The 23,935-nt window shown below is 38.3% G+C and overlaps 1 protein-coding gene across 1 annotated transcript in view; it reads right to left on the reverse strand.

Annotated features, from left to right (window-relative positions):
- The window catches only part of OTOGL (otogelin like), a gene marked incomplete at its 5' end in the record, with an annotated part of 144,787 nt that overhangs the window by 76,668 nt on the left and 44,184 nt on the right, over positions 1-23,935 (reverse strand). Inside the window, 7 exons of the mRNA XM_084876944.1 lie at positions 122-256; positions 11,975-12,113; positions 12,858-12,965; positions 16,303-16,465; positions 18,252-18,304; positions 20,532-20,606; positions 21,431-21,596. Coding sequence (XP_084733070.1) covers positions 122-256; positions 11,975-12,113; positions 12,858-12,965; positions 16,303-16,465; positions 18,252-18,304; positions 20,532-20,606; positions 21,431-21,596 — 839 coding nt within the window. The remainder of the gene's footprint in view (positions 1-121; positions 257-11,974; positions 12,114-12,857; positions 12,966-16,302; positions 16,466-18,251; positions 18,305-20,531; positions 20,607-21,430; positions 21,597-23,935) is intronic.

Here is a 23,935-nt window from a genome sequence, read left to right on the forward strand (position 1 = left end):
GCCAAGAAAAAATCAAAAGCTAGTAACTGTTTACAGAGAAAAAGTACCCCAATTATTTATACTTTATTTTCAGTATCCTTAGTATAAATTATAATGATCCTAAAAGAAATAATTCACTAACCTCTTTGTCAGGAGTATCATTCAGGTAAATTTCAGTGTCACCAACTGAAATCAAAACACTTTTAGAACAAACAATATCATTGTCAAAGCATTTCTTGTTCTGGGCAATGACAGATATATCTGCTTCTTCTGCACTCTGCAATGTTAATAATATTATATTAATACAATTGTATACTATACATAATTTTTAGCTATTTTCATCGACAAATATTAAAGAAGACCAATATGTACAATAGTGAGTATTAAAACTGAAATACAACTTACCTCTAAAATAAAGTTCATTTTGATCTAGTAATATGAAAAATATACTAAGATAGCTTAATGTTTAAACATTTATCTCTAACATATTCTGTTACTTTTTTTCTAGCAAAGCTATTTTTCAATCTTATAATAATATAGAGACCCGGTACATGAAAACTCATGCACTGGAGGTGGGGGGGGGGGGGGGGTCCTTTAGCCCGGCCTGCCCCCTGTCACAGTCCAGGAACCCTCAGGGGTGGGAGGTGGCCCATTGATCAAAGGAAGGCAATGCCTTCATCATACCTCTGCTGCTGCCATTGCCAGCAGTGCAAGCCTAGGCTTGCCCTTGGTTACCTGAGCCCCGGTCAGCCCTAGGTGGCTGAGCAGCCACCATCCAAGGCTTGCTTGCACTTTGGGCCAGCCCTGGGTGGCTGGGAGGATGAGGGTGGGTCAGGCTACACCATGCACCTGCCACTCCCACCCCCCAGTAAGGCTGAAAGGACTGGGACTCTGGTGGGGCTGAGGGGACTGAAAGCCCCATCTTGTGGCTATGGGTGCCACCATCTTTGTGATGGTGTGATGGTCAATTTGTATATCCCCTCTTATTATATAGGATTAATTTAAATGTATTAACCAGTTTATTTCCAATAAATAAACCAAAACACGTGCTGTTGAGGGAAAATTTTATAAAAATTCATTTTAGACAACATTTTTGTCTTATCTTTAGGAATTTTCTGACTAAATAATTATATGCCTACAAGTGAACACTGAAATAGATACAAAACATTGGAACATGTTAGTAAATAATATAATGCATTTTATTTGAGGGATTCCTTTGAGCTTTACATATATTATCTTACGGGTTTTTTTTTTTAATTATATATTATCTCCATTTTACAGATTAGAAAACAGAGGTTAAGAAGGATTAACTGATTGTCCAAGGTTAATAAGCTAAATAAGGGCAGATACAGAGTTTTAATTTTTTTAAATTGATTTTGAGAGAGAGAGAGAGAGAGAGAGAGAGAGAGAGAGAGAGAGAGGGAGAGAAAGGAAGAGAGAGAATGAGAGAGAGGGAAACATCTATCATCTGCCCCCTGTATGCACCCTGACTAAGGGATTGAACCCACAACCTAGGTATGTGCCCTGACCCAGAATCAAACCCACAACCTTTTGGTGTATAGGATGATGCTCCAACCAACTGAGCCACACCAGCCAGGGTTCTAATTTTTTTTTTTTTTTTTTTTTTATGCCACTTGTAGAGTGGTTAAAAGAGTCCAATAGTGATTAAAGAGAAAAGAGAAAAATCAATGGTAGGTGATAGGAAATCCTTAGTTTGAGAGAGTATTTAGCCCCAGACACTCTAAATCCAAACACCTTACCTCTCACTTCACCCTCACCTTTTCTTTTTTTTAAATATATTTTATTGATTTTTTTACAGAGAGGAAGAGAGAGGGATAGAGAGTTAGAAACATCAATGAGAGAGAATCATCAATCAGCTGCCTCTTGCACACCCCGCCCCCCCAACTGGGGATGTGCCCGCAACCAAGGTACATGCCCTTGACCAGAATCGAACCCGGGACCTTTCAGTCCACAGGCTCTATCCACTGAGCAAACTGGTTTCGGCTCACCCTCACCTTTGTTTGGCCACTCCCTACTCCATCCCTAATAACATGCTCTCTAGAATCAAGGTTTCTAATTTTGTATGTCAGTTTCATGGATGGCTCCTATAGTTTTACAGACCCTGAAAACTCATTGTAAAATGCTGTTTTTGGATATCTATATTTTTCTAGGAAGAAAAGCCTTGGTTTCAATAAATTTTTTTTAAAATATATTTTATTGATTTTGTACAGAGAGGAAGGGAGAGAGATAGAGAGTTAGAAACATCGATGAGAGAGTCATTGGTCAGCTGCCTCTTGCACACCCCCTACTGGGGATGTGCCCGCAACCAAGGTACATGCCCTTGACCTCAATCGAACCTGGGACCCTTCAGTCCCCAAGCCGACGCTCTATCCATTGAGCCAAACCGGTCTTGGCTCAATAAAATTTTTGAAGTGGTCGTTATCCCCCCAAAAGTTAAAAGCCACACTGGTCTAACTTAGGGACAGTGGAAATTTCATCAGAAAAAAAAAGGCGATATTTCTCTGGACTCAATATCTACTTTTCAAGGACTCACACACATGAATCCTTGTCATGTTTAGACATTTGGGTCAGTGTTTATTTTCAAAGTGAGAAAAGTCTAAATGTTTGCAAATCGCATAGGTCTTGATGCGAATTCTTCACACTTAGTTTTTTATATCGCCAGCAATACGAACATTAGCTCAATTTATCTCTCTCTTTTTCTAAATTCTTCCTGTCTCACTAGTAATTACTGTAGCATCATCCCTAGAAGACCGGCTTTCAATCAATGTTGCTGACAGAGTAACTGATGGCTCCCTCTGTGCCCCACTTTTCCTTCCATCACAGCACTGAGAGCTCTTGCTTCCTAGCAATTCTTTCGCAAAGCAAGGCCTACATTTTGAAAAGGGAAATAAAATGATATTGGCATTGTACTGCTAAAAAAAATAATGCCACCCTTTTTTGCCTTTATGAACAATTTTCAAAGAACAAAAATAATAATATGTAATTTAGGCTTTTGTTTTGTTCTTCTTGGGAAGACTTAGATAAAGGATGTGAAAAGCTGGCTGAAAGGCTGTCTATGGCCATCACATTTCTATTACTAATAATTAAAGTGACTCAATGTTCGCTGTGCTTTTGATATTAACTCAAAAAAGCCAAGAAGCATTCTGTATTGTATGGTCTTGTAATATCATGCTATGTTGACAGTAACTTGAAATAATACCAAATCCTATGAATCACATTTCTCCAGTTTCCATTTCTCATGTATTTCAAGTTACATTCGGTTGGAAGATAATGCTGCAGAGTTGCTAAGCAACATAGTGAGTGTGATTACAAAGCTAGAGGGGGGAAAAGTCAACATTATTAATGTGCCACATGGATTCCTCAAACTCTTTATGCTCCGCTACTGAAAACATTATAGAGAATATTCTCCCAGGTGATTCCAAAACATAAAATGTCAGCACTTCTCAAGGTAGTGTATTATTTTACTTGACATCTCAGTCTTAACTTTTTAAGAGTAACTACCCCACACTGTGGGCATTGTACCTGGGCTGCAGGCTCTCTCACCAGTGGGGGGCATGCAGGAGGCAGCTTATCGATGCCTTGTTCTTCCATCGATCTTACACTCTCTCTGAAAATCAGTAAAAATATTTTTTAAGGCAGTACCCACACAAAGTCCCTGTGGATACAGTAGTCACATGCAGCCATGTTTATGTCCCACAGCTGCTTAGACCCAAAGCAATACATTCACTCATGAGCCAATGGACCTTAATGCTGACAAGAAAAAACACAGCTCTACCCAATTAGGTTATCACTCCCATTTGAACCAGAAAATAGTTACTTAGAAAAGTTTTGTATAGTAAGATCTGAGCGTGAATAGACAGAGAGAATAAAGGTGGAGTGGGAGCTGAACAGGTGAGAGCAAGCTTAGGATATGAAGGAAACAAAATAGTGACTGAACTGAAGCAAAGATGGAAACAAGCCCTAGCAGGTTTGGCTCAGTGGATAGAGCATAGGCCTGTGACTGAAGGGTCCCAGGTTCTATTCTGGTCAAGGGCACATGTCTGGGTGGCAGGGCTCCATCCCCAGTAGGGGGCGTGCAGGATGCAGCTGATGAATGATTCTCTCTCATTATTTATGTTTCTGTCTCTTTCTCCCTTGCCCTGAAATCAATGACAGTATATCACTTTTTTAAAAAATGGAGATAAAATATAGAAGAGTTACACAAGCAAGCCTGAGTGAGTGGAAAGCAGAGCATTCTTAGAGAGATGGTCCAAGCTGCAGCAATGACATCAGAGCCTCCCTGAATTCCTGCTGCCAGGAGGCATAACCACTCTGCAGTTATCACCTTTGTGAGGTGCTGGGCCCTGTTCAAGGATGTTATTTCCCTATGGGTTTTATACCCAAATCACCACAGCACCCACTCCCTATTGTTTGTTTCCTGAAATAGCAAACGCTTAACTCAATGTCACTTCCAAGAAATACCACCCTGAGGTGCTTCACTGCAAAGGAAATCTACTTGAAAATCACTGATAAAGAAGTGTTATAATTGGGTGAAATACACCAGCCTCCTGCTTCCGTGAAACTTTCCTATTAACTGATTCTCTAGTCAAAATTTGTTACATCTCCACAACAGAGCTTTCATTTGGCCCAGCCTTCTAGCTTCTTGTTTAATAATGACTCCCCAAATGTAAAACAATTGAGGGTAAGGCCAATCCTATATAATAAGAGATGAATATGCTAATCATCCATTATACCCTGATGTGTAATGACCAACCACATAACGACTTGATCACGGATCTGCAGGAGGGTGTAGCAGTGAACTATAAGCTGGCAGTGGAGAGCTACAGGAGGAGGCAGGGCAGCAAGCCATACGCAGATGTGGAGGAACTACGGGAGAGCAGAGCAGCAGGCTGAGAGCTACAGGAGGGTGGCAGCGACTTACTGGTGCAGGGATTTGTGTGCAGGGCTACTAGTATCATCATAATTGTACCCTTTAACAGCTCTTAGCATAATATGTAATTAGACTCTAATATGTAATTAATTATTATAACAAGTTAAAAAAAATTACTAGAAAACCTATGCTAAATTACTATTGAAATGTTTTAGGAAGTTTTGATACATGGAGTCTATTATCAAAATCTGTAAATTATTACAATGCAAAGTAAATACTGAACCTTAATATCTAAGACTAATAATGGAGATGAATCTTATGAATAAAAGATCACAACTATCTAGCCTGAAACTTCCAATAAGGATATAATATTTAAGAGTCAACTTACCTGAGCAAAGTAGAAAATTATTAAAACACTGACTTCCTGAAAGGGCACTTAAAGAATTAATTCAATACACTCCAAGATTTTCATCTTCTTACTCAAATAGATTTTAAAAATATGCAAAAGCCTTCTACAAAGTAGTGTTCATATAATTCTAAAAAATTAAATAAAATTTAAGATCCATTTCCATTAATTGGTGGTGGGGGGGGGAGATAATATACTAGTATTTTAGGTTGTATCATCCAATTTAATTTACTTTTTAAAATTTCTGATTTTCGCCAGAAACGGTTTGGCTCAGTGGATAGAGCGTCGGCCTGTGGACTGAAAGGACCCAGGTTCGATTCTGGTCAAGGGCAATTATTTTTCTGATTTTCCTGATATAAAAATGCTCAGAAAACTATAGAAAACTGATTTGGGTTGAAAATATCCACTGTTATACAGACGATCACTAAGGCCCAAACTATGGTCTGCCTCTGAGTCCTTTGTCATCACATGTTGCCATGCAAACAATATAAGTAAAACTGCACTGTTAAAGGGGTCATTGAGAGGATTGGATGAGCAGCTTACCCATGAGCTGAATCCAGACAGTTAGAGTCTCATAACCCTCCCTGTCTTTGGAATGTGTGTTCTACCCACCATTCGCACAGTGGGGGCCATTTTCAAGAACACAGACGTGAGAGATCAATGTGCTGGGAAGGCCTTCGATCCCATAAGTGACTGAGGTCAAGGAAGGCCTCTCCGTGAACTTAAGATCCTGGCAGGCAAGTGTGGAGAGCTCCTTGTCTCACTGCTGCCCAAGGCAAGCCGCCTATGCAAGCTCCGTTGCTCACTAAAACTGCCTCCTACCCGTCAGGAGTAGCCTGCCTCTTTCTTCTGTGTACAGGGGCCAATTTTAGATTTCATCTGGGAAACTCCAAAATTTGCAAACAAACATGCACCTGGAAGACAAACCACTTCAAGAATCATTTCAGAAACAGAGAAGATAAACATTAAATAAGGTTTCCTTGGATTTGCATTTAGGTCATGTTGACTTTTACAGTTGCACTTTTTAAATCCCTCATCAGCCTAAGATTCGCAGTAGGAAAGACCCGTATCTTTTTTTTTTTTTTTTTTGGGGTGATCATTGTACATGCACTTTTCATTATAGATTCTGACTCATATAAATCATGTAAGATATATTGAAGTGAAAATGATGCAAAGAATTTGAGAGCAATGAAATTAGGGGATTTTCGGAGACTTAAAGAAAGCACTGAACTTTTGAGATGCCACCTGAAGAGAACTTTGAAAATCCTAATCTAGAACAAATGATAAGAAAAACCCTAGCAGGGATGGGGGCTTGCCACAGACTAAAGGAAGTCAACTTTGGCTCTGAACTTAGGAGTTGAATATTATCTTTCTCAATTTTGTTGAAGATCATCAGTGTTCCCTCTTGAGGTTTTAGCACAGCTCAAGGTGCTGCTTGGTTTCACATCTCCTTTTTTTTTCTCTTAAACAAGTCTTAACTCGGGAAGCACAATTACAACCTTTTCCCTAAATTAGGAAAACACACTTAAAAAATAATGTGCACCCTGGCTGGTTTGGCTCAGTGGATAGAGCATTGGTTTGCGAACTCAAGAGTCCCAGGTTCGATTCTGGTCAAGGGCATGTACCTTGGTTGCGAGCACATACCCAGTAGGGAGTGTGCAGGAGGCAACTAATTAATGATTCTCTCTCATCGATGTTTCTAACTCTCTATCCCTCTCTCTTCTCTCTGTAAAAAATCAATAAAATATATATTTTTTAAATGTGCTATATTTCCTATGCTATTTTTAGTAAGGGTAAACAGCTTCCAAAATGAATAAAATATCAGAGAACCTAATTATTTTTAAGGATTATCAGGCACCAACCAAGATATAATAAGCACTTATTCTGTACCTAGAACTAGGTTACATTTAAAACTGCAGAGTTGAGAGATTTTTTTAAAAAAATTTACTTTAATATCTTTAAATGTGAGGGTAAAATAACATTATACTTATAAAATAAAGATGAAAAGTATTATTTTTTTCAATTTAAATATGTTTTTATTGCTGGAACCGGTTTGGCTCAGTGGATAGAGTGTCAGCCTGCGGACTGAAAGGTCCCTGGTTCGATTCTGGTCAAGGGCATGTACGTTGGTTGCGGGCGCATCCCCAGTAGTGGGTGTGCAAGAGGCAGCTGATCGATGATTCTCGCTCATCAATGTTCCTAACTCTCTATCCCTCTCTCTCCCTCTCTGTAAAAAATAAAATAAAATAAAATAAAATAATATGTTTTTATTGATTTCAGAGAGAGGAAGGAAAAGGAAAGAGAGATAGAAATATTGATCATGAGAGAGAATCATGGATCAGCTGCCTCCTGCACATCCCTATTGGGGATCAAGCCCACAACCCAGGCATGTGCCCTAACTGGGAATCAAACCGTGACCTCTGGTTCATGGGTCAATGATCAGCCTCTGAGCCACACCAGCAAGAATGCGAAAGTATTAATTTTTAAAAGTCCAACTGTCCACAGGGTCCAAAGAAATAAATGATGAGTTTCACCGGATAAAAATGTGTTGCAAACAACAAAGATAAAGCCTGGAATCTATAATCATGACAAGTAGGAAAGAGAGCTGCTTGGTAAGAAATAATTAAATCTGCTATTCACAGAAATAACTCTTGCCACTGAAAAAGCAGAGAGGAAAGAAAAAGAAAGGGAAAGGCAGGGGCATGTTCATGGGAGAGAGACCACAGTGAATCCCCATCCAAAGGATTAGTGTTTATGTTGTTTTTTAATTAAATCTTTATTGTTGAAAGTATTACATATGTGCCCTTTTCCCCCCATTGACCTCTTCTAGTCCACCCGCCTCCCCCCCAGGCCTTTACCACACTATTGTCTGTGTCCATGGTTATGCATAACATAATAAATAATTCACTTGTGTAATTCTAATTAATTATTAATAGTAAGTTTTTATTACCAAATTAAGTTAAAAGTTAAGTTCTAAAGCCTGTTGTTTGTAATCATACTTTCTTTTTTTGCTTATTTTTATTTTTTATTTCTTTTCATATTTTTTCTTAAAGAATGTTATTTTTTTTAAAAAAGAAAAAAAAGAAAAAAACATTTCTGCTTGACAAGCAGAAAGGCACATATAATTCTAGAAACTGAAAATATAGTTTTAATATTTTTCATATCTTAATCTTACTGCATGAACCCTAAATTTACTACATAAATTTTAATTCAGATATTAAAGATTCAAATTTCATTATTTACTGAAAGATTAGAAGAATATTTCCTGTGACATATCTTCTCATATACAGGCAGTCAAACTTTATTAAAATTTAAAGTTGAACATGATGTATTCATTTTAATAGAAGAATATAATGGCAGGTTAAAGTGATGATAAGAAATCAAGTTTCTAAAGCCTAAAAGCCAATCCTTAGTATATCTTGCCCGCTAAATGGAATGGTACTGTTCTATTACAGCATTAATAAAAAGAAACTGCTGTAATCAGGAAGCATCAAACATAAAGATACACTTTTATTTTTCCAGGAGAGTATTTTAAAGGACTTTATGAACAATCACTATTTGAAAATAATAGTGGTAAATACTACAATTATTGTGAAGGCAAATTAGGGATTAAGAAAAAGCCAGGCAGAACATACAAATCAAATAAGTAGTTATTAAAAGAGTTCACCAAACACCCAGCATTTTGCTAAATTATTTGGGGAGAAAAAAATAAATGTAAGGCATGGTTCCTGTCTTCAAAACTTTTCTTAAAGAAGAAAGTGCTCTACATCCTTGCTACTCAAAGAGTAGACCTTGGACATGTGACGTGGTGGTAGCTTGCTAAAAATTGCAAGTTCCAAGATCCTGCTCCAAATCCATGGACTCAGGATCCATATTTTACAGATTCTTCAGATGATGTGCATGGATACTAAAGTTTAAAAAGTACTGCTCTACATACTTCATGTTGAAGGCATGTATATCCATTTATAGCAAATATTTGATTACTAATTAAGTAAGTAATTAAGCTTGTGGTTTCTCCCTCTAGTAGAGACTTAAAAATTGAACAAATAATTATTTAGCTTTTATCATGCCACCAGAAATATGTTAGCTCCTATGAAGAACCCAAAAGAAGTGTAACATAGCCCTGGCCAATGTGTTTCAGTTGGTTGGAGTGTCATCCCGTGCACTGAAAAGTCAGATTTTTATCCCTGGTCAGGACACATACCTATGTTGTGGGTGGTCAATCCCCAGAATGAAAATAAAAAAAAAAAAAGGAAAAAAAAAGATGTTATTGTGAGGATGAAATGGATTCAGAAAACCAGCCTAGAAGTTGAGGGTTAGAGTTGTACATGTTGATTTGGAACTCTTCAGCCTATAGGATGGTTAAGATTGTGGGTGAACACACCAAGCATTAGGAGAAAAGGACAGATTGCCAAAAAGAAAAAGACACCTAGTTCAATCAACATTTATTGAACAACTATGTTCCCAACATGGTGGTCTGAGCTGGTGAATCGATGACTAAGACTTGGTTCTTTCCCTGAAGGACCCAAGTCAGTCACCGAGGGTCAGGAAGAAGAAAAGGCAACAAAGACACAAAGAAGAAACCAAAAGAGCCATTACAGGACTCAAACGGCATAATATCCAGAAGGTCACAGGAGGAAGACACTTAAAGAAATGTCAGAGGCACCTAAGTAGCAATGGAAATGAGGGTTTGCTACCAAATGAGTCTGGCTGATTTTGAAAAAGAGGTATCAGTTTATGTATCCAAATTTCTAAAGTGTTATCTACATCCCCAAGCTTCTCCATTTACAACCTAAATGGTAGGGGATGAAAAAATTCCATTGTAGAATTGTTCACTAAGAAGACAAATACTTATTGATGTATATGCATCATGGTGTCTTCCTTATACTCCAAAAACAATTGAAACAACACAAAACTCCTTTAAGCAAGTTGTCATCATCTATAATTATCTGCCAAATCCATTCCCATGGATTAACTCTTTAAGAAACATAAAATTGTCCATAAAGGAAGCCAAGAATTTTACCAAAAGGGAAATTCAGTGGCTTAAACCATAAGCAGGAGCTTTGCTCAAGTTTAGAAGGCTATAGATTTTAGTTTGTTTCCTTATTTAATTGAATTAATACAAAATTGGAAAGTGTCTACTTTCTTGACATATGCTTAAAGAGCAGTATCGCACACAAACCACTAATAACAGGAAAGTCTGGGGGGGAAAACATGCATTTAAAGGTAACTTTGCTGCCAAAACCGGTTTGGCTGAGTGGATAGAGCGTCGGCCTGTGGTCTGAAAGGTCCTGGGTTCGATTCCGGTCAAGGACATGTACCTTGGTTGCGGGCACATCCCCAGTAGGAGGTGTGCAAGAGGCAGCTGATCGATGATTGTCTCTCATTGATGTTTCTAAATCTCTATCCCTCTCTCTTCCTCTCTGTAAAAAATCAATAAAATGTATTTTTTTTAAAAAAAAAAAAAGGTAACTTTGCTGAAGGAAATCTGTTATTTTGTTTATTTTTGTGCAATTTTTTCCTAAAGCTTAGTTTTTTGGATTTAGAAGTTTAATTCTTTGATCAGTGATATGTAAATAAAATTTAGGTATATAGAAAATCCAAATGCATTAAACATATGAGAAATTTGAAGGATTTTTCAGATATACAAAGCCTAGGGATTACCAAAACATCAAAATAGCATGTCTAGAATTGAGAATAATGCCTTTTGAATGCTACAACGATAAACAAATCATAGTCCAATACATGATTTAAAGTCTTATTTTTGTATTCACCCAATTAAGTCAGTAAAAATAAAGCAGTTGACATTTATTGTACAGTAACTATATATCAAGCACTATCTGAGAGCCTTGCATAGTTCAGTTAATTCTAAGAACTATCCCTAGGAATAGGTCTAATTATTATCTTCATTTTACAAATAAGAAAACAGAGGCACAGAAAATTTCAGAATTGGCTCATCATTTATCTATACTAATAATAGAGGAATATGCAAATTGTCCAGGATGCTGTCACAGTAAAAGTAATGACCAAACAGTAGGCTACATGGGGTGACCAGGCTGGGAGGGAGGGCTTTTGGGGGTAACCAGGCCAGCAGGAGGATAGTTGGGGGCAACCAGGCTGGCAGGGGGAGGGGCAGTAAGGGGTGACCAGGCTGGAGGGGGGGGGCAGTTAGGGGCAACTAGGCTGGCAGAGAGGGACAGTTGGAGGCAACCAGGCCAGCACAGGGGAGCAGGCCAGTGGGAAGGGGAAGTTAGGGGTGATCAGGCCAACAGAGAGGGAAAGTAAGGGGCTTCCAGGCCTGCAGGGGGGGCAGAGGGGCAAGCAAGAAGGCAGGGGGGGCAGATAGGGACATTTAGGCAGGCAGGAAGGTGAGCATTTAGAAGCCAGTAGTTCTGGGTTGTCAGAGGGATGTCCGACTGCTGGTTTAGGCCCGATCCTGGGGACATTCCCTAAGGGGTCCCAGGTTGAAGAGGGTGCAGGCTTGGTTGAGGGGACTCCCCCAGTGCATGAATTTTGTGCACTGGGCCTCTAGTAAATAGTAAAACTTTAGAATGAGCCAAGCAAATTATATTTAAATTTCTTACTTTTATAAATTATATTAATGATGTATGGATTTGATATACCATGGCCCAGCATACTTGTTTTTTTACATTGCCTTTACATAATTGCAAATAAAAGTATAAGTAATTGTGACATACCTTTATCAAAAATACCTGGCAATCACCAATATAGTCATATTCCAATCCATCAAAAGAATGATAATGCCGATCCCCATATATTGTACACACTGCTGGACATGGATAGTATGTGCAATTGAACATTCCTCGTCGACAAACACTATTAGAAAATAACAGAAGTCCCCATTGTAAGAAACATGGCTCTAATTAATTTTTTCAAGTGGCATAAACATTGGAAGGTTTGCATTAAAGAGCAATCACTGAGCCAATAGCCCTTATAAATATTGCCAATTTGTTCTGATAACATTACTCTGACTAATTAGACATATATTTACCACTTTGTTTAAATAAAATATCAGACACCACAACCAATCCCAGAAATTGTGCCCGGGTTATACTGAAACAGATGTTGGAATGAAAAATTGAACATAAGCATGCTGGTAGCCAAAAGACCACAATGCAATCTTTAATACTTGAGTCTATTTAAATATATTAAGTGTTATTTTGTTCATGAGTTTAGGATCTTTATCTGCATTTTAAGAAAATTATATTTCAATGTCATGGTTTTCTTTAAGCTTGTTTCCAAAAATAAAACCTTCCATTAAATGTGAACTTCTTTTTGGAATTTTTATCACTTTCTTATAACCTTGAGATATTCTTTTCTCATTACATTTTCATATTGTCATATTTTACACTTTTCTAATGTGTGAAACAAATATGTATAAAAATAATGGTATGATTCCCTAGAGACAGTAGCTCTCTATCAATGCACAAAAGACTTTAAAATCTTATTTACTCAGGTTTGATTTGTTTTTGTTGAAGTCAGTCACCTTAAGTAAATATAAGATGGTCGAAACTAATACAATTGCTTAGGATGTTTTGTCAAATAAATGAACCTGATTACCAGGTGTAACATGGTGTAGCAATCACTTCTCCTGAGAGGTACTCCCAGTCTTTCCAGATGCATGGACAGCTTTCAGGAATATAACACTTCCCTCGGTGCTCCGCCAGTCTTCCAAAAGAAGAGTAAATACTATGTAGTTTAAACTACTAATTTCAGTTTTCAAAGTAATCAGTAATCTCATCACATTCACAACCATCTCTATTCATTACATCTGTCACAGGCATGTTCTAGCTGGCCTCTCGAAAGGTTGAACCCTGTCCTTATCTCCCTCCACTTCTTTCTATACAGTATTGTGCATATCACAATAGGAAGTAAATGCCAGGCAAATGATTGGATGCAGTAATTTTGACCTTTTGCTATCATTTAATATAATAAAAGGGAGACAAAAACCAAAATTCATAGGTAAAATGAGTTATTCTGGAAAAAAAATTTAAAGAGATAGTGAGGGCCCTTATTTTAATATTTACTGCTTAAGAGAAAGAGTCTGGTATAACAATTTTGATAAAATAGTGAATTATAAGATATATAACATTTTTTTGTTATGAAACAGAGGAAATAATCAAGAGCTTCTTTTGTGAGTGACTGCAAGTGATTATGCTGATAACTGATGAGTTTTTTTTATACCTAATCAAAACTGGTGTGCTACATCCATGAAGTAGATATTAATACACCCATTTTTAAAAGAGGAAGTTGAGGCTGTAAGTGGTTAAGTAATTTGTTCTGACATTTCAGTTAATAATGAGGACCAACATTTGAACCCCAATTCTATGTAATTCTTTCCACTATATCCTTTGCATTTCTTTAATCCATGGTGACTTCTAAACTTCTAAGTCCTTTTATAGTCAACTAGAGGCCTATAAACTTTTAGGCCCATGGGGCGCAGGCTAAACCATCAGTCAGACATCCTTAGTGCTGCCATGGAGGTGAAGATACTCCTGCATTGAGCATCTACCCCCTGGTGGACAGTACACATCATAGCAACTGGTCAACTGGTCAACTGTCTGCCTCCTGGTGATCAGTGCACATCATATAATAGCAAGCAGTTGAGTGGCCTTAGCATACCATTAGCATATTAAGCTTTGATTGGTTTAATGGACAACGGGATGACTGGACACTTAGCATATTAGGCTTTTATTATATAGGCTGAATCACTGGCACTATCAGGAACTTCATGAAAACAAGTTATAGATTTATTGTCCTAAAATAAGGCAACCAGGGTCATATAGAAGACAATCCAAATCATATTACCATGAACAACTTCGTAATAGAAAGTCCTGAATAGAAAAATTATTCCCAAATCAGTCAGAGGCCTCTTAGTCAATATCAACTATATTTATTCAATACATTTCTTTAAGTTTTTGTAATGAGATTTGACCAGCAAGTATATAAGTCATTGTTGAACTGAAAGTCAAAAGTGACAGCAAATAGATACTTTTAAAATAATAGCATCAACCACAAGCATATGAAACAAAATTAGGAGGTAACTTTATCTAATCAGCCATGTATCTGCAATAGTCATAATCAAATCAAGTAAGTAAGCAGTGATGTAAGCCTCAATTATTTTATCAGAATAAAGGTTGTATTTTTCTGTTCTTTTTACTAAAATGTCTTCCTTATTCAGCTGCTCCATGGCCTGGTTTCTGCCTGCCTTTATTTCAGCCTCCACATGTGTCCTTCCTTTTAAAGAGCTTGGCACAGTCCCAGGTTATGTGGCTCTTCAACTTAGTAGTCTAGAAAGGGAGCATTTAGATAAATGCGACTCTCCTGGGAAGCTGACCACAAAACCTCTCTCTTCTTTGCCACCGGTTTCTAAGAACTGAGCCCAGGGATCCTTTGTGTGAATATGCTCATCGAGGAAGAATGAGTGACCTATTTGCTTTAGGTGGTCCTCTGTCTGAGCACTGCCTCTATTCATTAGGAGAAGAGAAAGGCCAGGGAGGCCATATCGTAAATGTAACTGCCAGAAAGCGAATAGCCCCTGGATTCACAAGTGTTATGCATTCCTGCTACTGAAGGAAATTTACAAAGATGAGAGTAGATTATGCTGCCGAAACTGGTTTGGCTCAGTGGATAGAGCATAGGCCTGCGGACTAAAGGGTCCCAGATTTGATTCCAGTCAAGGGCATGTACCATGGTTACGGGCACATCCCCAGTATGGGATGTGCAAGAGGCAGCTGATCAGTGATTCTCTCTCATCGATGTTTCTAGCTCTCTATCACTTTCTCTTCCTCTCTGTAAAAAATCAATAAAATATATTTTTTTAAAAAGAGTAGATTATACTGCCATAAAATTGTGAAACCTATTTATTGAGTGTACACACACACACACACACACACACACACACACACATGCAAACAGGCACACACAGGCACACAAAGGCACATGATACAATGCCTAATTGAGATTTTAAGGAAACTTGCAGAAAACCACTCAGCCTACATCAGCAGAGTTGGGATTTGAACTCCAGTGAAACTGAGCCAGAGTTCCCACTGTTACCCACTGCCCTATTTTCTGTAACATCCGTTAGATAAAGCAGTTGGCATCACCATTATAACTTAATATCAACAGTAATAGCACCAAAGAATATAAAATGATATACACTAAAATGTAATCAATGTAGAGTGGTTCACTATCAATTTTCCAAAATTGCAGTTGAATCAGGGAATAAATGTTAAGTCCATCCTAAATTTAGTTCTCTCATCAATTCACTGTATTACTTTAATGACATTGAATTATTTTAATATTATGTTAATTAATTAATGCTGTATCAATATTTCAGTCCTTGAATAATACTGTACACACTCTATTTCTTTAACAATATTGTACACCTAACATGTGACATTATTTAGTCACTAGAAGCCCGATGCACAAAATTCATGCAAGAGTAGGCCTTTCTTCCCTGGCTGCCGGCACTGACTTTCCTCCCGCACCCGAGGCCTGGGCTTCCCTCATAGAGGGAGGCCCTGCCCACCCGCTGCAGCACACTGGTCAGTGGCCTGGATCTTCTTCTTTGAGGTGATCATGGAGCCCCATGATTGATCGCCCCACAGGCCAGTTGCATGGGTCTCTCTCTGTGGATGATCGTGGGGCAATGGTCAGGCTCCTGACCAATCGCATAGCACCCGCCTTGGCTGACCTGGTGCCAGTTGGTGTCACAGCATAATTCAAAATGATCATTCTGCTATTAGGCTATTTGATCGATATGCATATTATGCTTTTATTATGTAAGATATGTTATATTAATGTATAATATGTATTATCTCACAGAAAACATATGTGATATGTAAAATCCTGATTACAATAATCTTCTAGTTACCAACTAGTTAACCACCAGTCAACCAGGCAATTTTAGCTATTTTTGTAAATTATGGTTTTAAGTGTTCTTGTGATTTTTTTAAAAAATTAAATCTTGAATGTTCTCAATTATCAAGAAAAAGAGGCTTACCCTGGAGCACAAACACAGCCACTTATGCAGGGTGAGGATGGGGCGCAAGTGAAGTTCATGGCCAGGTTTGCACATGTAATCTCACAATTTACTCCACCGGCTGGCAATTCGGGATCAGGAAACCTGCAGTTGAAATACACTTTTCCCTCGGGGCAGGCATGAACTTCAGGGACAAGGCACAGACAAAATACCCTTAAGTTTGTATTCACTCTATAGACAGATAATCATATTGAAGTGCATTGTATCAAAACACAAGTGACCATAAAATATTTTACCAGTTACTATTACATCATTCTCTTACTCTGTAAAGTTTGGTTGGTGGGTTTACAAACATTCTTTAGCCAGATTCCCTTTATAAACATCTAAATTTCCAAAACCTTTTTTGAGTTTCAAAACCATAGCTTCCTTCCATAATGCGATAACTAAACAGCTAGTATATAACATTATGAGGTCAAGAAGCAGGGCATTTTGATTAATCCAAACTTTTGAGGAATAGCAATCATTATAATTAAATTTTATAAGTCTTTGTGTTGACAACACATGATTCTTTTAGGTCTTGCTTCATCTCTGAGTCCTTACTAATATCAGTCCTCACTATATAGTGGAAGTACAGAAGTAGACATAATTATGGGTAGGCTAGGTACTACAAATTCTTCCAAAAAGCATTTGGGATCAAAGGGATTAAAAAGGTCCTTTATTAGGGGCCAAAAGGATCACATTTTGTGGATTTTTCCATAAGAAATCTGGCCTGGATATCCCCTTCTTTAACTCTGAGTCCCTTTGAAGCAAAGGGGGCAAGGCAGGGTGGCCCAGAAGCTACGGAACATGTGTGTGGCCCATGAGCAAAGCCTAGAAGAAGCCCTGGATACTCTGAATCCTTATAAAGTAAATCCAGGGCATATAATTAAAAGCTAATTCATAATAATACCAGAGGCCTAGTGCACAAAATTCGTGCACAGGTAGGGTCCCTAGCAGCTGCTGGTTGGGACCTTCCTTCCCTAGCTGCCAGCTGCCAGCTGGGGTCTTTCTTCATTCTGCACCACCCCCTAATGAACAGTGCACGTCATAGCCAGGAATTGAACTCCCGGTCAGTCGAACTCCCAAGAGGACACATTGCATATTAGGTTTATATATAGAGAGAGATATACATGACCATGGAAATAAATAATGAAGGAATAGCTCACAGCCTGCACTCTTTCTGTCCACTAAAATCAGTGAAAGTGGTGTTGTTTATTATTTGCCTAGAATTTCCCCACAGTGATTAAAAATTTTATGCCTTTTTTACGGTAAAAATAAATAATATAGCATCCCCTAACTCTCTAGGATCTTCAGGAATGATATACAATTGTAAAGTGGCATTCTGATGAGACATAGGAGTAGATATCATTTCGTATGCCATTTTTAAAGGGATAGCTACTAATCCTAGAGCCTTGTTATTTATAATGTAGCCCAGGAGCCTGTGGCAATGGCATGTCATCCACCTTTCCCAGAAAGGTAGAATCTCGGGCATCATCCCTGACCTGCTGAATTAGAATCGGCACTTTAACAAGATCCCGAGGTAATTGTGTGCACATTAGTATCTGAGAAATGCTGGTCTACTGTAGTTTCACAGCTTTTGTGGCACAAGTAGGCTACAACAGGTATCAAGACACATATTCCTAAATCCTTTTGGGCACCTGGTTTAGTTCTGGGGTAGGCAGAATCCCTGGGTTGATGACCTTTTCCTCTAAACCTTGTATGTTCAAGCCAGACTATCCTACATACATTATAATTTCTAGTGTGAAAAAAGTTTGAAAGCACTGAAGCACCATGTTGAGAGATGTTCCCAAGGCTATATTCATGAAAATTGGCCAAGGACAGGTGTGATGGGGTAAAAACTTCTGCCAGAAAAGTTGGGGCAGTACTAGAGCTGCATTCTCCTCAGGGAAAATACGTTATCTAGATCTTACCAGTAGAGGGCGGTGCTGGCTCATCACATTTCACAGTCCCATTTGAACATTGGCTAGTAAAAGTAAACAAATGTTACAAATCCAAATCTATTCTTTTTTTTGTATTTCACAAGCAACATCATGGGTTGCTTTACATCAATAATTAAGAAATTACATCAATAATGGGTAAGAATTGATTGAATATATATACAAATGTTATTCTTTCCCATTTAAATTTTTCTACAAATAAGTTATTGGCCAATTTGAAGAGAGTTCTTTCAATTAACATTTTTATCAAACACATATATAAGTCACTGTGATAACCATGGAAGATACAAAGACCAAAATTTATAATCTTTACTCAAGTAAAGGCCATAATACTCAGTTGGAATGAAGTACAAATCCACACCGGGTTAGAGCAGTGTTCTATGTAAAAAAGTGGAATGCAGAAAGTCGCAAGAGATGCAGATGACAAAGAGGCAAAGTCCAGCTCTTATTCAGACACTCAGACTTTGTCCCCGAGGTAGACTATTGACCTTAACCAGAGAAGTGGTATGTATGGTTGGTCTGAATTCTAGAAAAATCATTCTGGCAGTAGCACTGATGACAGAATTAAGTTACAGCTTCCTTGCAACTTAAGTTCTAAAGTCAGGGCCTAAGACAAAAACCCAATACAGGCCAAGTTAATTCTGAAGCTCCTTTAGAAAGCTATCATGATAGGGAATAACAAATCAGTTCTCAGTAACTCCACCATCAACAGTTTTTCCGCCAGCTTTAGACCAGATCATGTGTTCTATGTCTGAGCCCACAAGAAGAAGCTGACTAATATATAAGAGCCATGCCACATGAAAAATATGCTTATAGTCATCTAACAACAGGATGACACTCAGAGGCGTGATTCGCTCACATTGTGAATGGCCGAGAGGAACTGAGACAGACAGATCTCAGATCACAGAGCCAGCTTTTCCATATCATACTCATTCTGGGACATTTTTTTTTTTTAGAGGAATGGCAAATGAGGTCACTGCACTACAATGGGATTTTCTTTTCTCACTGAGGACAAACGATTCCTTCATTTTTTGCCAATTTACTAAAATAAATTTAATTATGTTAAATTCAGGAGAGATATACCACCTTGGCGAAATGAAGGGGGCAAGACTAGAGGCAAGAAGACCAAGAAGAGACGCTGTTGAGGCAGTGGCAATGGAAAAAAGGGGGATTTCTACTATTTGCAGAAAGTAAACTCCAGTCATTAGCGGTTTATTGGCTGGGGATATTGAGCAGTCAAAACATGGCTCCCAGATCTCTGGCGTGGGAGATTGTGGCTATTAGTACAACCTACTGGAGAAAGATCTAAGAACCGATTGCCTTTGTATCTTGATTGAGGGGTGGAAGGAAGAAAGATGGAGATAACACTAAAGGTAAATTGAGCATAAACAGGATACTGCCATGAATATTAAATAAGCTACTGAGCAAAGCAGGAAAAGGAAAAAAAAAAAAAAAAAAAGCACAACAGCGCCACATCGCCTGGGCTTGAATCTTGGCTTCGTTCCCAAGTTGCTTGCCTGCCTGGGCCTCATTTTATCACCTGTAAACTTGGGACACAGCAGCAGTACTTATCTTTTAGGGTCACAGGGATTAGTGTTTTAATAATAGATAATGCTGCCAGGTCTACAGAAGGTACGTAGTAATGATGAGATATCATTCTTTTTACTATTACCTACAGTCTGTTATCATCTGTTGACACCTATGGTGCAACTGAAAAAGGAAGGTTGAAAGTTGGATGTAGATCAATTTAAACGGCTGCATGGATTTGTCTGCATTTGTAACAGCCAGGTTCCAGCCCCAGGGAGTGTTATCCTCATGATGAGTATTATCTCACCAGCGTTCCCATCAATGTTCCTAGGGAGACTCCAGCATGTGGCCTGGTTCAGTCCATGTAAAAATTGCTTTTTTTTTTTTTTTAAGTAATTGGATAAAACAAAAATGAACCCCTTCCCCTCAGTAATTTGCATTGTTTGAACACCCACCTCACTCCTAACTTCCATATAAAAACCCAAACTGATCAGAAGGCTTCCATCCTACTGCGTGGCACTTCAATGCCACCTTTTCCTGCAGTTATGACTAAGAGACTCAGGCATCCCATGTTGCAATGGAATAGATATTTGGTTTTAAGGATTATGTTAGGGTTATCTGCATTTTTAAGTTATAGAAATCATATTTCAATTTATGGTTTGGGTTTTAAGAAATTACATCAGCATGTGTTACTTATCAAGTACAATCACCATCACTGAAATCTACCATAAGCCGGAGGGTGTTGGGATAAGCTCTCCAGGTTGATAAACGCTGCCCCTATAATGACACCGACAGTGAAATCTATAAGAAAAAACAAAAGGTTAAATTAATGAAATAGGATATAAGGTATAGATTTTAGAAAACAGTAAAATTCAAGTAGATCCTATGCACTGTATTGGTCATTTGAAGGCACACTCTAAAGATGGCTTCATTCAATGAGACTACAAATGGGAGAAACCATTTAAATGAGAAGCTTCAGATTTTGTTTTCTAAGATAAGTCTGTACTGGTTTAGTCACAATACAAACTGTGTTGTGTTAGTCACAAAAAAAAGTCCCTACATGCACCTCAAAGAAACATAACCCAGACAAGAATTCCACTCTTTTCTGCAGTGACGAGTCCAGGACTTAGGCATGCCATTTAACCCTCCTATAAGACAGAAGTCCTTATCACAGGCGAGATTGGAGAAACTTCTGAGTGCTGACAGACATTGCAGTGCTGCTACTGAAACTTGCCACCTGACCGTGACACATTCGCCTTCTCATTAACTTTGATATGATAAAAATAAGGAGAAATATACCCCAGGGTTAGCCATCAGATTTCTTGGCTCTTCCTACAGCTGTTTGTGAACAAGCACAGGGTTAAAAATAAATAAAGACATTAGGAAATATTAAAGAAACAACTGGCAAGCAGATCTTTGCATATATGCACACTTGTTTCATGGAAAAAGTGACTGTTCAATAGTGGAGAAAATTCTTTTTTTTTTTTTTTTCACTAAATGGTGTTAGGTCAGTTAGATTTAAAAAAAAAAAAAAAAAAAAAAAAAAGATAAGCATGAAAGCTCATTTCAGTTATAAAAGGAAAAGAGATGGAAAACTGGATGCCATGCCCATTTCTGTGACTTACATGGGCACACAAAAGTGAAGGGTGTCTTCATAGTATTTGCCCTCAGGACAGTTGCAGCCTTCAGCACAGTCGTCATTGCACTGCTCCAGGGAAGAGAGAGCAACACAGGAGCGGCGGCAGAAGGAGGAGCAGTGATGGTACTGCATGCCTTCCTGGCACACCAATCCTGAGGACAGAGCAGCGTCAGCTGAGAGAGAGATCTCCACAGAGACAGAGGTGTTTTGTGCTGAACTACAGGTCTATGACAGATGTAAATTATGAAAAAAAAATATATCAGACATCAATAAAACCAGAACACTACAGAATCCTACAACATAAATTAATTATTAGTTACAATCTTTGCCTCAATTGAAGTAGAAGAGAAAAATGAAATTTCTATTTTTGAAATTTGATTTATCTTCACCTGAGGATATGTTATTAATTGAGAGAGGAATGGTTGAATGGAGGGAGGGAGGGAGAGAGAGAGAGAGAGAGAGAGAGAGAGAGAGAGAGAAAGAGAGAGAGAGAGAGAAACATCAATGGAAGAAACATCAATCAGTTTCAACCTCGGTAAGTGCCCTCACTGAGAATTGAACTCCCAACCTCTTGGTGTACAGGACAACACTCCATCAAATGAGCCACCAGACCAGGGCTGAAATATCTGTGAGACGTTCCATAATATTCTTTAATAGCTTGTAAAATAGTTGTTGTTTTTTAATTATTTAAGGTATTTTCTATGTCTGAATAAACTTCCTGTCCTTAAACTTCAACTCTACTGATTGCTATGTTTACAATGTCTTCTTTATATATTTAGCAAACTTTTAGTCTCTACAAATAAGACAAAACTTGACTTTATTGATCAGTGTTCATAGCTCTTAACTTTTGCTTTCTTAATCATGTTCATACTTTTTCTAAACCCTTCCAATTTCTCTCTAGACCAAACTGAATTGATTACAATAGGAAACATAAAATAATCTAAAAAAAAATACTCAGAAAATCCTGTATAAAATATAATTGAAATTATGTAAAATATATAAGTGATCTTGTAAGAAAAAATGGGGGTGGGGAGTGAATAACATCCCTGTATGCCAGAAATGAAGAGGGAAACAATATCCAAAAACTTGAATGGAAGAGAAGAGGATCAATCTATTGGTCTGAACTCATGTGGAATCTTGTATAATAAAAGCCTAATATGCAAATCAACCAAACAACAGAAAGACCAGTCGCTATGACGCACACTAACTACCAGGGGGCAGACACTCAATGCAGAAGCTTCCCTCTGGTGGTCAGTATGCTCCCAAGGCTGGTGCAACGGAGCCCAGTTGAGGGGGATTGAGCCCTGCAGGGATCAGGCCAAAACTGGCAATCTGACATCCCCTTAGGGGTCCGGGATTGAGAAAGGGTGCAGACCAGGCTGAGGGACTCCAGTGGTGCATGAATCTTTGCATGGGGCCTCTGGTAGAAAATAAAACTAGTCTTTATGAGACCAAGAATTGGGGGACCTTTCACTTGGACCCTCAAAATCACTCCATCCTCAGTTGCAAGGATGCACTACAACAGAGGCCAGCAAACTTTCTGTAAAGGGCCAAACAGTAAATAGTTTCAGCTTTGCAGGACACACAGTCTCCTCAGCTGTGTGACACACACTACTCAGCCGTGGCCTTGTAGCTCTTTACAAAAACACAGGAGGACCACGGGTGTGGTTTGCCAACTTCTGAACTTAAAATTGGCTCTTAATAAAGGAAGATGCTAGGAAAGCAGCTGTAATACTGGGGATCTGTGATGAAATAAAGTCTCCTCTAAAAAATATAAATCCCAGATATACATCCTAAACAGGTTTATTATATAAACTTACGTTTCTTTCATATTTACGTTATTGCTCTTAGAAAGCCCAAGCTAGGAAAAATAACATCAAAACTGGCTAATAAGCCCTGGCTGGTGTGTCTCAGTTGGCTGGGCTTACTACATGGGTGGGCTTTGACTCCCAGCCAAGGGCACATGCCCCTGTTTTGGGTTCAATTCCCAGTAGAGGGCATGCAGGAGACAGCCAATCAATGTTGCACTCTCACATAGGTGCTTCTCTCTCTCTACCTCTCCTGCCTTCTCTCTCTCAAAATCAGGTTTTATTTATATATATATATATATATATATATATATATATATATATATATATATATATATATATATATAAACACTGGCCCAGAAGCCTTTAGAGTTATGGGAAAAGGCTGTGTGAACCCACAGGAGAAGTAGAGTAAGTGATGCTCTTGAAATCCAGGTCACAGAGGATTCTAATGGGGAGAGGCAGAGCCCTAACAAAGATCAGCTCATAAAAAATTATAGAACAAACAGAAAAGGAAGCAAAGGAAGCAATCTATCATGCATGAGAACAGCAGACACCATAACCATGAGGACTAGACCCCCAGAACTTGAGATAATACACAGCTGTTGCATAGCTTGCCTATTTAACTACAAATCAGCTGTGTCTCTATAGCACACATATAATGCTTTTCGACATTTAGATAT

Source organism: Pipistrellus hanaki (assembly GCF_964339955.1).
Source record: "Pipistrellus hanaki genome assembly, chromosome: 3".
NCBI classification, from domain to species: Eukaryota; Metazoa; Chordata; class Mammalia; order Chiroptera; family Vespertilionidae; genus Pipistrellus; species Pipistrellus hanaki.